Genomic DNA, 15,719 nt, shown 5'->3' with positions numbered 1-15,719 from the left:
AAAATATTTTATAAGAAATTTGTACATTGTTAAATTTGGCAATTCAGAAGAAGAAAATAATGAGTTTTCAGTCAGAATATTTGTAACTTCTTTCCTAAAATTCTTTAAATTTAATTTTTATTTAGTTCTAGGTTTATCATTAATAAAGCAGTAACGATTTTCTTGTGAAAACTTTGAATGTCAATTAAACTTTTTAAATGTCAATTAAGTACCCAAATCTTTTTTTAAAGAGAAGTTTTTGAATACAATATTTCTGAAATAAACTAATTCGTGAATATTTTACAAGTAAAGATATTTTTATTTTTGAATCAGTAAAAACGCACAAATAAACTACTAAACTAAAGTAACTTTCAACATTACAATTAAGTAATTAAAAAAAAATGTAAAAAATTTATAAATCATGTATTTAAAAATGAAAACATTATCAATCTCGCATTGATCACCTGTTTGTCAGCTGATTACCACTCAGCTGAGTTGAGAAATTTATAGTGTCAGAATGTGGCAGTTCGCTTTTACCTGTAGTGTAGTCTAGTTAGACTTTAATAATGATTCATTTAAAATGTGATATTCGTTCGTTGTATATATTAATATGTTTATTCTTTTTTCTTAGTGGGAATGAAGGAATTGGTATTAAGAAATATGATAAGAAAGATTTGTTAGCCTTAAGGTGAGATAATATAGTCGTATATTCTTTGAATATCACCATGTTAGAACTGCGACCAAACGTATTACGAACGCTTTCGTATATGTGGACTAATATTTGAAATCAGACCATTTTAATGGTTCCAAATATTAAAGCAGTAAACATGTTTGACAAAAACTAAGTAACTTTTTATGACTACTAAGTTATTCACAAAAACATTTTTTGCTAATGCTGACAACTGATATACGGGATTAAAAAGTGATATCCCTGAGTACAGAGTTAATTATTTCTTGCTAGTGTACCGTGTTTTTTTTGTAAGAAAACAGTTTAAAAGATGTTATGGCTATTGATTTTTTCCACCTATAAAATGGTTTTAAGTGCATGGACCTTTTCTGTGAATTGATTTGCATTAAGGATATATGCCTACATCAATATGCCTGTGATATATTTATCCAATTGGATATGTGTGGTACTTAAATTTTACTAAAATACTAACTTGCTCTTGCTTTATTTACAGGATAATTTCTCTGAAAACTGAACCTTCCTCTTGTACAGTGCATTTGCATTTGGAAAGTTTCTTTGCATTGGAATCATGGAACTGTTATGATTAAACTTTCTTAATTATTACTTACTATATCCATTACATTATTTTATAGAAACTGACATTACAGTAACTGTAATAGTTTATAGAAGGTGTTGAAGATGACCTCCTCCAACATCAATAGAACACTGCACACATTTCAATTTGTTTTCAAACACTTTAATCAGCTGATGTACTGGAATGTCTCATACATATGCCATTGTTACGGTTTGATGATCGTGCAAGGTCTGATGATGTACACTGCTTGTTTAACTGATTAATGAAGTTTGTTAAAACTGCACAGTAATGATCACTATTTACTGTACTTTAAAAAAAGATTGGACCCACAATGTACGTTCTACTCATACTGACCCAGACTCCAATTTTCGCCTTGTGTAAAGATTGTTCATGTAATTTATGGATGTTAGTTGTCAATCACAGTGGTGTATTTTGTTAATTAATATACCCTCCCAAATGAAATCACTCTTTATCGGTAAAAACATATGTCGAAGATAACTAATGGAATTTTGGTCAATAAAACTTTAAAACCATTGACAATAATCTAGTCTTTTGGCATGATCTGTAAGTTTCAGTTCTTGAACACATTACTTATAGGGGAAAAGTTTTAATTTTTATCTACAGTTTATGTGTGGTAGCAAGGTTGATATCGTACCCTTATAACAAGCCCACAAGGCAACCAATCTAATACCAAAAGAACAGAATGCACTACATAATTCTAAAGTATATTGCTCAGCGACTTTCTAAATGCACTGTATTTTGTCATGATTGTTTAAAGTAAATGTTTCATAATTAGAAATTATGTTACTTTAACAAGATTTAGCATATAAAAATGAACAAATTTTTAATATTATACAATAGTAAATTAAAATTTTACTTTAAAAAACAGATGTAACATTATATTAGACCTTGCTATGGGAAGATCCTAAGCTGGTTTTTAGTGGCTGGGCAAAAAAGCTACAACTTTTCTGGTGAATCTCCATATTTTCTAGACCATTGATAAAATTAAATAAATAGACTGCATACTGATATGATCCTATTCTTCAAAGATTGAGATTCCAAATCCTTCCAATAGTAACAGTAAAAAGTAAATAAATCGTAATGGCTAAAGTGGTGGAAGAATAGAAATGGAAGAAAATATTACTGTACCTTTACAATGTTATTTTTGTGTTAATCATAAATTGTAGCTCAAATCACTGACGTATACTTTAATCTAGTTCTAATCATTGACAGCAAAAAAAAAGTATAATGTATATTGTAATTTGGTTATAACCATACATATTTTCTGATATTTATGAAATTTTGCAGTAAGGTTTCTTGCTTTTAGTTAGAATCCCATACATATAATGATTCGTCATACACTTTTACCCTTCTAAATGGCAGCTGCTATTTTTGTTAGACATAAGAAACATTTGATGGAGATGAACAGTGGAAAGGAAGTTTCCATTGCCAACTACAACTGGAGGGGAGGAGTATGGTCTCACCACCACTCTTAATGCTACCCATCACATTCAGTCTGCCTTTTGACAACTATACTTTAGATACTCACTCTCCCTTAATATTTAACTTTATCTGTAAACCAAATGAGACCGTTCTCCTTCAACTGTATAGCATCATTAGTACACCTTCAAATTCTGGTACTTACGTATTAACACCACCGCAGCTACAGCTGCTGTTTAAGTTATGTTGACTTCATGTACTGACAAATCGTACGTATATCAAAATAACCTAACTAAATATAACTTCTCCTCCTCTATGAATCATGAGACCTTGCCGTTGGTGAGGGGGCTTTAGTGCTCAGGAATACAGAGTAGCTGGACCGAAGGTGCAACCATATCGGAGAGGTATCTGTTGAGAGCCAGACTAAGGAATGATTCCTGAAAGAAGGCAGCAGCTCTTTCAGTAGTTGTTAGGGGCGTGAGTCAGGACGACTTAAATGGCCGTATCAACATCACTCAGTCCTCTGAGTACTGCGCAGCTGAAAGCAATGGAAAACTACAGCTGCTTTTTTTCCAAGAAAATGTGGCTCTCTGCATTTTCACATAGCAATAATGGAGGCGCCTTCCTTGGTAAAATATTCCGGAGGTAAAATAGTCCCCCGTTCGGATCTCCGGGTGGGGACTACTAAGGAAGGGGTCACCAGAAAATTAAAAAATAACATTCTACGAGTCGGAGCGTGGAATGTTAGAAGCTTAAAAAAGGTTGGTAGGCTAGAAAATTTAAAAAAGGAAATGGGTAGGACAAATGTAGATATAGTAGGAATTACTGAGGTTCGGTGGGACATGTTTGGTCAGGTGATTTTAGAGTAATTAACTCAGCGTCAAATAATGGGCAGGCAGGAGTAGGTTTCGTGATGAACAAGAAGATAGAGAGGGGAGTGGAGTATTTCAAAACGCATAGCGATAGAATCATTGTAATAAGGATAAAATCAAAACCTAAACCGACAACGATTGTTAACGTCTATATGCCTACAAGCGCCCATGATGATGATGAGGTAGAGTGTGTATACGAAGAGATTGATGAAGCAATTAAACACGTAAAAGGAGGTGAAAATTTAATAATAGTTGGAGATTGGAATGCAAGCATTGGAGAAGGCAAGGAAGGAAATATAGTGGGTGAATACGGGCTGGGCAAAAGGAATGAAAGAGGGGACCGACTTATAGAGTTTTGCACGAAGTATAATTTAGTAATTGCCAACACCCAATTTAAAAATCATAATAGAAGAATATACACTTGGAAAAAGCCAGGCGATACTGCAAGGTATCAGATAGATTATATCATGGTTAAGCAAAGATTTAGAAATCAACTCGTTGACTGCAAAACTTACCCTGGAGCAGACATTGATAGCGACCATAATTTGGTGATAATGAAATGTAGATTGGGGTTTAAAAACCTGAAGAAAAGGTGTCAGATGAATCGGTGGAATTTAGAGAAGCTTGAGGAAGAGGAGGTAAAGAAGATTTTTGAGGAGGACATCGCAAGAGGTCTGAGTAAAAAAGATAAGGTAGAAAATGTAGAAGAAGAATGGGAGAATGTTAAAAAGGAAATTCTTAAATCAGCAGAAGCAAACTTAGGCGGAATAAAGAGAACCGGTAGAAAACCTTTGGTTTCACACGATATATTGCAGCTGATGGATGAACGTAGAAAATATAAGAATGCTAGTGATGAAGAAAGTAAAAGGAACTATCGGCAATTAAGAAATGCTATAAACAGGAAGTGCAAACTGGCGAAAGAAGAGTGGATTAAAGAAAAGTGTTCAGAAGTGGAAAGAGAAATGAACATTGGAGCATACAGGAAAGTTAAGGAAAATTTTGGGGTACATAAATTAAAATCTAATAATGTGTTAAACAAAGATCGTACACCAATATATAATACGAAAGGTAAAGTCGATAGATGGGTGGAATATATTGAAGAGTTATACGGAGGAAATGAATTAGAAAATGGTGTTATAGAGGAAGAAGAGGAAGTTGAGGAGGATGAAATGGGAGAAACAATACTGAGATCTGAATTTAAGAGAGCATTAAAAGATTTAAATGGCAGAAAGGCTCCTGGAATAGACGGAATACCTGTAGAATTACTGCGCAGTGCAGGTGAGGAAGCGATTGATAGATTATACAAACTGGTGTGTAATATTTATGAAAAAGGGGAATTTCCATCAGACTTCAAAAAAAGTGTTATAGTTATGATACCAAAGAAAGCAGGGGCAGATAAATGTGAAGAATACAGAACAATTAGTTTAACTAGTCATGTATCAAAAATCTTAACTAGAATTTTATACAGAAGAATTGAGAGGAGAGTGGAAGAAGTGTTAGGAGAAGAGCAATTTGGTTTCAGGAAAAGTATAGGGACAAGGGAAGCAATTTTAGGCCTCAGATTAATAGTAGAAGGAAGATTAAAGAAAAACAAACCAACATACTTGGCGTTTATAGACCTAGAAAAGGCTTTCGATAACGTAGACTGGAATAAAATGTTCAGCATTTTAAAAAAATTAGGGTTCAAATACAGAGATAGAAGAACAATTGCTAGAGATAGATAGAAGAACAAATCATCTATTAGAATTAAAAACTCCAAGACCACAAGTCAATTCAGAAATTTCTTCAATAGTTTGACAACAATCTTTGTAAATTCTATTGCAAACTTTTTTCAAGATTTTTGTCATTCATAATTGTGGAAGTCTGGCCAGAGTTTGATTGGTCTTCAAGTGACATTTCCACTCATCTATATAAATAAAAATTTAAATGTTCATTTGTTCTAAATCTTAAATCTCCAAAAGTTCTTCACAAATTGCTTTGAAATTTTGACACAACATTGCATTCGAATATGTATGTGTTTTTATATACCTATTATTTATATATCTAAGATGTCGCACCTGCAACTGGGAAAAACATGCTTTTTTTTTAAAATATCACTCTGTTGGACATAAAAGCACAACTAAATATTTAGTAAATATACTAAATATTTTACGAAATACTAATATACTATTTAAATTTCAGGTCATATTTATTCTATACTATATATTTTACTGTACTAAATATTTTACGATTCCATTTAAATATTTCCAATATGTATATCCGCTATAGACTAAAAAACTACTAGACCAATTTATACATGGGGAAAAAAGGAGAAAGGGAAAACAGGAAAAGGAAATGGAAAATAGAAAGGAGAAAAAGGGGAAAGGGAATATGGTAAAAAGGGAAAGGTTAAATTTTGTACAGTTCCTAATGTTCATTTTGTTATGTTTTATCAAACTTTCAATTGTGGTCATTTAATCTATCTATATATATATATATATATATATATATTCAAATCTATCAGTAGCAAAGCATTGCCATGTCTGCTAGTTTTAAATAAAATAGACACTCGTAGACGCATGTTTTATTTAATGCCTCTGTAAAAGCATTTTGAAGCATCACTACTGTTTCAGTAGCTCTTTTCCATTAGAGAAACAAACTTTAATCCAGGCTATCTGCTGTTTGTGATAATTCATCACAAAAATCACAGAACAAATCACAACAGAAAAACTGACATGGAAGGCCTTTTGAACAATGCCCCTTGGCAACTGCTACAAAATACTGTAAGCTTGCAGTGTATACCAGTGGAATTCACAACTACATCTATATTACGCACCAGGAACAGAATCTAGTTATTTTTGTGTATTCTTTTGTAAACATTGAATCACTACCTAAACTACTTATCTCTTGACAGCACTTCCATCTCATGTATACTCCCTCTCTATGTGCCTGTATCATCTCATTCTTAATCTTTCTATTTTCTCTTGTAACAGTTACTGCTAAATTGTGTTTCTACCCTTTCATTCGTCTACCCAATCTTGCAGTTACTATGCTACTTGTAAAAACCATATTTCACAAGCCTGCATTTTGCTGATGCCTCATCTTTTCATACCATGTGACTCTGCTTCAAATTTTAAGATTTGGGATACAGTATTTGTGAATTTTTTTGAGTATTTGTCTTCAGTCATTTGCTTGGTTTGATGCAACAATCCAAGATTCCCTATCTAGTGCTAGTCGTTTCATTTGGGTATACCCCTTACATCCTACATCCCTAACTATTTGTTTTTCATATTCCCAACGTTGCCTGCCTACACAATTTTTTCCTACTACCTGTCCCTCTAATATTAAAGCAACTATTCCAGGATGTCTTAATATGTGGCCTTATATGTCTGTCTCTTCTTTTAGCTATATTTTTCCAAACGCTTCTTTCTTCAACTATTTTCCACAACACCTTCATTTGTCACTTTATCCACCCATTTAATTTTTAACATTCTCCTATAGCATCACATTTCAAAACCTTCTAATCCTTTCTTCTCAAATACTCCAATCATCCAAGTTTCACTTCCATATAAACCGACACTCCAACGTATACTTCAAAAATTTTTTCCTGGCATTTAAATTAATTTTTGATGTAAACAAATTATATTTCTGACTGAAGGCTCGTTTCGCCTGTGCTATTCAGCATTTTATATCACTCCTGCTTCGTCCATCTTTAGTAATTCTACTTCCCAAATAACAAAATTCTTGTACCTCCATAATCTTTTCTCCTCCTATTTTCACATTCAGTGGTACATCTTCATTATTGATACTACATTTCATTACTTTCATTTTGTTGTGTAGGACTTCATCCGTGCTGTTCATTGTTCCTTCTAAATCCTTTTTACTCTCATCTAGAATTACTATATCATCAGCAAATCGTAGCATCTTTATCTTTTCACCGTGTACTGTAACAGGGATAGGGATCATCCTTGTCAGACCCCCTTTCTCATTGCGGCTTCTTTTTTATGTTCTTCAATTATTACTGTTGCTGTTTGGTTCTTTTAAATGTTAGCAAATGTTCTTCTATCTCTGTATTTGAGCCCTAATTTTTTTTAAATGCTGAACATTTTATTCCAGTGTACATTATCGAATGCCTTTTCTAGGCCTATAAATACCAAGTATGTTGGTTTGTTTTTCTTTAATCTTCCTTCTACTATTAATTTGAGGCCTAAGATTGCTTCCCTTCTCCCTATACTTTTCCTGAAACCAAATTGGTCTTCTCCTAACACTTCTTCCACTCACCTCTCAATTCTTCTGTACAGAATTCCAGTTAAGATTTTTGATGCATGACTAGTTAAGCCAATTGTTCTGTATTCTTCACTTTTATCTGCGCCTGTTTTCTTTGGTATCACGACTATAACACTTTTTTTGAAGTCTGATGGAACTTCCCCTTTTCCATAAATATTACACACCAGTGTGTATAATCTATCAATCGCTTCCTCACCTGCACTGCGCAGTAATTCTACAGGTATTCCGTCTATTCCAGGAGCCTTTCTGTCATTCAAATCTTTTAATGCTCTCTTAAATTCAGATCTTAATATTTTTTCTCCCCTTTTATCCTCTTTGACTTCTATTTCTTCCTCCATAACACCATTTTCTAATTCATTTCCTCCCATGTAATTCTTCAATGTATTCCACCCACCTATCAACTTTACCTTTCATATTATAAATCTGTGTACCATCTTTGTTTAACACATTGTTGGATTTTAATTTATGTACCCCATAATTTTCCTTAACTTTCCTGTATGCTCCATCTATTTTACCAATGTTCATTTCTCTTTCCACTTCTGAACACTTTTCTTTAATCCACTCTTCTTTCGCTAGTTTGCACTTCCTGTTTATAGTATTTCTTAATTGTCAATAGTTCCTTTTACTTTCTTCATCACTAGCGTTCTTATATTTTCTATGTTCATCCATCAGCTGCAATATATCGTCTGAAACCCAAGGTTTTCTACCAGTTCTCTTTGTTCCGCCCAAGTTCGCTTCTGCTGATATAAGAATTTCCTTTTTAACATTCTACCATTCTTCTTCTACATTTTTTACCTTATCATTTTTACTCAGACCTCTTGCGATGCCCTTCTCAAAAATTTTCTTTACCTCCTCTTCCTCAAGCTTCTCTAATTTCCACCAATTCATTTGATACCTTTTCTTCAGTCTTTTAAACCCCAATCTACATTTCATTATCACTAAATTATGGTCGCTATCAGTGTCTGCTCCAGGGTAAGTTTTGCAGTCAACAAGTTGATTTCTAAATCTTTGCTTAACCATAATATAATCTACCTGATACCTTGCAGTATCGCCTGGCTTTTTCATGTGTATATTTCTCTATTATGATGTTTAAACTGGGTGTTGTTAATTACTAAATTATACTTCATGCAAAACTCTATAAGTCAGTCTCCTCAATCATTCCTTTTGCCCAGCCCATATTCACCCACTATATTTCCTTCCTTGCCTTTTCCAATGCTTGCATTCCAATCTCCATCTATTATTACATTTTCATTTCCTTTTATGTGTTTAATTGTTTCGTCAATTTCTTCATATATACACTCTACCTTATCATCATCATTGGCGCTTGTAGACAATAGACATTAACAATCGTTGTTGGTTTAGGATTTGATTTTATCCTTTTATAATGATTCTATCGCTATGCATTTCGAAATACTCTACTCTCTTCCCTATCTTCTTGTTCATTACGAAACCTACTCCTGCCTGCCCATTATTTGGAGCTGAGTTAATTATTCTAAAATCACCTGACCAAAAGTCGTTTTCCTCTTCCCACTGATCCCCACTAATTCCTACTACCTCTACATTTATCCTATCCGTTTCCCTCTTTAAATTTTCTAACCTAACAACCTTTTTTAAACTTCTAACATTCCACGCTCCGACTCGTAGAATGTTATTTTTTAATTTTCTTGTGACCCCTTCCTTAGTAGCCCCACCTGGAGATCCGAACGGGAGACTAGTTTACCTCTGGAATGTTTTACCAAGGAAGGCGCCTCCATCATTGCTATATGAAAATGCAGAGAGCTACATTTTCGTGGAAAAAAAGCAGCTGTAGTTTTCCATTGCTTTCAGCTGCGCAGTACTCAGAGGACTGAGTGATGTTGATATGCCGTTTAAGTCATCCTGACCTACGCCCTTAACAACTACTGAAAGAGCTGCTAGCCTCTTTCAGGAATCATTCCTTAATCTGGCTCTCAACAGATACCTCTCCAATTTATGAATATCATCTTCTAGTTTTTATTGAAGTACACTTTAATTCCAAATCACACTAACAACATTTTTTGAATTTGCTTCTCCATCCTCTAGTATATTTCCAAGATAACTAATAACATTTTATCCATTCTTGACCATCCATTACTTTACTTGCATATCTGTTCTTTCATGTTATGATTATCACCTCATAGGTCTCTTTGTTAAATATTAAATTAATTCACATTAAATTGTAGTATTTTCATATTGTTTTTTAAGATTTTAAATTATTTTCAGATTTTATACTGTTTTATCATTTCTCTCAACACATTCTACTGACATTAAACTTTTTGTTTTTATTTCCTCACATGAACAAGTTTTCTGCAAACACTTTTAGTTCTTTCTGCACCTTCCATGTACTTCTTCCACTCCAGTATCTTTTCAAATTATTTCACATAAGAAGAGACATCAAGATCACTTGTTGACCCTTATAGTTACAGAGGAGTCATCCTCTAACTTTTAAACTCTTTGGAGCTTCCTTTCTTAATTACAGGCACTATTACACCCTTTTTCCCCATTAATTTTGGAAAAAAAGGTGCAATATACAAGGGTCCTGAGTCTTCTCTTACCAAAATAATCTTATACTGCTTTCTCACCTCCACCATTTCATCCACTCTGGCCGGTTATATATTTCTCATTCACTTCTTCCCAGTGCTTTTTTCACTTCTGCCCTTGTCCAGTCCTTCTTTCTTCTTCCCTTTCTTCTCTTCTGATCTCTCTCTCACATTAGAGTTAAGAAGTGTAGTTGAATATTTTTTCCACCACTCCTCTATATTTTTCTCCTCCTCTTGTATTATCATCTGCATTTATCATTCAAGCATTTGTGATCTTTTTCCATTTTATCTAACTAATCATCAAAACCTTCCTATTTCTATCACTAATTTTTTCCATCATTCTGTAAAACCTCATCATTCAGTATTTTCTTCTTTTACTGACTTTTCAGATTTTCTTCATTGCTTCCTTTACCTTCTTTGCTCTCAGCTGTAAATGTAATATACATGTATTATTCTTTTCCTTTACTACTTCATAGTTTTGCCCATCGTCCTGCCATATTGTTTTTCTTCCATCATCTATTATTACTTGTGCATCCTCTTATCTTTATTGTTGGTGTTACCTGAATTTTTTTGAGTTGTATGTACTCTTTTGATTCTAGTTCTTTGAAATATCAACTCTTCTTATCTTCTGTTACTCTTCAACCCCTTTCCCCTGCAGTTTCCATATCTACAACCATATTTGCTGCTTTTCTGTCCCATCCAATTATTTAGGTATATAATTCAACAGAATAATACTTTCTGTTAAATAAAATGTTTTAATTCGATATAAATAAACAGCTTTAACAGGTTCCAAAATTAGATTGGAAGATCTTTTAAATAGTGAGGTAATTTATTAAAAATAGAAACTGAAGAAGCATAAGATTTATTCTCATAAGGAGAAGTACTATTTAGCACAAAAGCAGTTCTGTTGTTCAGTTTGATAGAGGATTTTTTTTTAGGATAAGGTGACTTTTACAGCACGGAATGCAAATTTGTAAACTTAAAAATTAAGTTTTTTCATTAATAAGATATGCAGAACTAAAAATAAGAATATTTTTTATTTATTCTGTTTAAAATATTCTAAAAACTGGGAAATGCTTATGTCTATAAAACTATTTCAAACATGCAGAAGATTTCGTCAATAAATTGTGTTTCAAGAAAATAAATAACTTATAATTTTTATTTCAAATAATTTAGGAAATACCGATAAAAGAGAAATTAGTCTGTAATTTATGAGGCAAATGCTGAATTTTTTCATATTATTCGGAGAGCTGCATCAAATTCAGATCTTGGTATAGAATCTCATTGTGCTGTAAATCCGGCATCAAACCATGCATTTTGAGTAGGCAGCGATTTTTTTTTTTTTTTTTTTTTTTTTTTTTTTAATTGTGCAAAAGTGTCAACTCTGAATTTAAATTTTAGTTTTTGAGGTGGAGGGGGCGCCCCCATTTGGCCGCCATCTTGAAAATAAGGATTTAATCCCATTTTCTCATTTTTTAAAAATGGTTCAGTCAGTTATTAAAACTAAATTCAATTTATCTTCACTTTCTCCAACAAAAGATGCGATTAATTTACATTCAGTGAGAGTTTATCATTAGGATCAAACTTTGATTGAACAGTTCAAGGACCCTGAATTGTAGGATTGGAAGAAAACCCCTCAGACATTTCTACCAATACAGTGCAGTAAGGAACCTGCACCTCCAGAACTATTGAAGTTAATGTTTTACAGGTGCAAAACAAAGTGTGTGTGGATGCCGAAAAGCAGGACTGAAATGCTTCATCTATCTGTATTGTAACTGTGAAACCTGTAAAAATGTAGAGATTTTGGATTTATTAAATGAAGTAGAAATAGCAGATGACTTGCTTCATTATTACCAGAAAATATTGGTGATGTTTCACCTGAAGAAGATATTGAACTTGATTATCGACAATTTGCCTACGGAATTTAAACTGCAACCGGGCCCTTTCATATGATCCAAGCTTCAATAATTGATTGAGAGACAATTTGTGGATTAGGTTATAGGAAATACTACATAAAAAAACCACTTTTAAGATTCTACCTCAAGTAGTGTGTGTTTATATAAATAATAATATAATTATTAGTAGTTACAATAATTTATAATTCAATATACATTAAAATATTATTATTATTATTAAATAGATAAATAAATAAGTCCCTAAAATATAAGAAAATAACATAAAATGAAGAATACGTAAAATAAATATAAAAAAAATTTTTATACACTGAACTACTTCATTGACCCTTTACTTTAAAGTGCTAAAACGCCTCAAAAAATAAAATAGAATTATAAACATTAGTAGGTCAAATTATTCTTTAAGAAAAGCTCTAATGTAAATTTTTCATTAGGTAAATAGTAAAAACATTATTACAGTTTAAAAGCACTCGTCCCTTAGTTTTACATTTATGTTTATTTATAACTTTTTTATTATAAAAGTTAATAAAAGTTTTAGATAATATGTCAGATTTACTGTTCTATCAATTCATCAATTTCTTGTCTTCCTCCTACACTTTGTATGCAGCCTCCTTTATATTTATGCTACCTATCAATTCCTTTCTTCACTTTCTGTTAGTGATGCCTTTCCACATCTTGTTCTGATGCCTTTAAACTTCATTTGTTAAAATGTTCTTTTATTTTATCTACCTTTATGAATTTCAAATGTGCACTTAACATTACAGAGCCAAGGCTTTTTATAATCTGTTCTCTTGTCTTCTTATTAATATGTATAATAAATTAAAATTCTAATTTTAAAAAGATATATTTTGATTTGTAATGTTGCATTTTATTTTTAGAGAAGAGGTAAGAGAAATGTTCCAGCATGCATACTCCAGCTATTTAAAATATGCATATCCTTATGATGAATTACGTCCATTAACATGTGATGGTATGGATACTTGGGGAAGGTAATGTAATGATTAGAAGATTCTACTTATTTACAACTTTTAAATTAAGTGTGATATAATATACCAGTATATACTTTTATACCAGTGTGATATAATATTTAATGTACAATTATAAAGCAAATAGCACTAATGTGGTATACTATGATTGAAATGAATGATTTCTTTTTGTATGGTGTATATATTTTACAATATGGTTTTCTATTATTCTTGCTAATGTACACTTCCCTCATTTTCTTTGTTCTTTTATGCTGCTCCATACCATCCAATAGGCAGCAATCTTCTTTTTTTTTGTGAATGAAATCAATTGGATTGTTGATCATCCAACTGTTTACTCTGAACAGTTGGATTACCGAACCAAAAAAAATGAGGATAGTCATAAATTACTCCATAAAAAAAAATAGAATTGTATGGTATCTGAGATTTTCATTTGGGGTACTATAGAGAAATTTATTTCTTTATAATAGAACAAAATACAACAATTTTGTATGATTTATCCGAACAACTTAAAATACAATTCCTTTAGAAAATTAACAAACTTGGCTCCACACAGTAATACATTTTGCCCCTCCTTCTCTGATATGTAATAATGGCTTGTCTAACTTGAGTAATGATCATGTTGATGCTTAATATAAAAGCATTAGTTATATATGTCGCAAAATTTGAATTTTTTATTTTATTGTTTTTAATGGCTCTAATATGTCTAACCATGACATCTAACAAATCGTCAGTTATAACATTTCATATTTCAAACTGCTGTTTATAAACCAAGTAAAGTATAGTTTAACAGTTGGTACATGAGATTAGTGTTTGCTGTCCCTAGCTCATCAATATACTGTTACTTAATTTAGTTGAATTGTCAATTTCACGTTTAAAATTAACAGTGTCAACAGTTTATCATAAACTACTGCTAATTGTGAATTTTCAGATTTCCCATGCATCTATTATAAGTAAATTTCCACTCTTCAGAATATATCAGGCATTATTAATATTAAATTAGCGCACATTTAGAATAAAGGCACAATTGGCAGTGATTGCATTGTGTACCTGACATTTTAATTACTTTAAGCCAAACTTAAAAATAAATCATTATTAGTTTGAAAGATTGAGTAATTCTGAGAAAGTATTATATCAGAAAATAATTTTTAACTTCATAAAAATTTGACCAAAAGATTTTGTGGACCTTAAATAAAAAAAAATAAAAAAGTAGCTTAGCTTACCTAAATGTTTGAGAAGCTAGTTTCATTCAAAGTTGGGTCTCTTCTTGGCACAATTCTTCCAAAATTTTTTGTAGTTCATTTTTATAATATTCAACAAACATTTCATCACATTTGTTCTGATCTCTTCTCTATCCTGAAATCATATCTCTTTAATCGCATCTTAGTTTAGAAAATCTTGTGTATCTCAGAGCCATATGGAATGGAGAGGGCTGCTGAATTTGTGCAATGGTGTGTTTTGCTCTTTCAGAAAAATAAATTCAGCCAATCTGTGGGCTGGTGCATTATTATGATTAATCAACCACTTACTACAACTGTGGTCGTTTCTATCTAACGTCTTCTCATAGGTGATAGAGAACAGACAGGTAGTACTCCTTGCTGCTAGTTTTACCTTCACTTGCATACTCATAATGAATCATGCTCTGATGAACAAAGATAACTGCCAACATGATTGACTTTTTACATTGTTTCATTATAGCTATGCTTTTGTCCAGAAAATAGTGTTTTCCATTGAAGTGACTACATTTTTGTTTTAGAATTAAAACTTTTGACCTGGGTCTTGTCTCTGATTATGATTTTCTTCATAAAATCAGACCTTGTTACAATCTAGCATGACATATGCTACTTGCAGATGGCTTTCCTCTTGTTCAGGAATGATTAGTCGATGTGGACTTTGCAGTGAAATTGTAAATTATGAGATTATCAATGAGAATTGATTCCATGAACCAAATAAAATTCCCGTTTTCCTTTCAATCTCTTTAATTATATTAATCAACAATCTTTTACCATAACTATTGAATTTTCTCCAGTTATTTTTTTGGATTTTTGCTGTTGGAATACCTGCCAGATCGTTCATTTTTCTTAATTGATATTCAGACATTTTTAAGATTATCCTCTGCAGCAACTGTTAAGTAATTTGATGTAAATTTACCTTTACTATCTTGATGTACTACCTTTGCATTTGATGTAGATTTAAATAATGAGTTATTAAATAAAGTTTTTAGATCTATTAAACTTTTTGATTAGGTTATCAAGCAAATACAGTCATCTAACTCAGTCTGAATTTGCATACAACTCGGCCACTATTCTTTTGCAATAGGTTGTTTTGAATATCAGCAGCAGTAATTTTTTTAAATAATGTTTTAGAAGAACGAAACACAAATTGAGTTTTTCTGATGTTTGTCTTTTATTCTGATGTTGAATGTTAAAAAAATTAATATTAGTTT

The 15,719-nt window shown here is 32.0% G+C and overlaps 1 protein-coding gene across 1 annotated transcript in view; it reads left to right on the top strand.

Annotated features, from left to right (window-relative positions):
* The first annotated feature begins 471 nt into the window (after positions 1-471).
* Positions 472-15,719, top strand: part of Edem1 (ER degradation-enhancing alpha-mannosidase-like protein 2) — a 54,205-nt gene continuing 38,957 nt past the window's right edge. Inside the window, exons 1-2 of the mRNA XM_075360415.1 lie at positions 472-667; positions 13,169-13,279. Of these exons, the coding sequence (XP_075216530.1) occupies positions 546-667; positions 13,169-13,279 (233 nt within the window). The 5' untranslated portion in view covers positions 472-545. The remainder of the gene's footprint in view (positions 668-13,168; positions 13,280-15,719) is intronic.

Source organism: Lycorma delicatula, chromosome 3 (assembly GCF_047948215.1).
Source record: "Lycorma delicatula isolate Av1 chromosome 3, ASM4794821v1, whole genome shotgun sequence".
NCBI classification, from domain to species: domain Eukaryota; kingdom Metazoa; phylum Arthropoda; class Insecta; order Hemiptera; family Fulgoridae; genus Lycorma; species Lycorma delicatula.
This window is presented reverse-complemented; position numbering and strand designations above follow the sequence as displayed.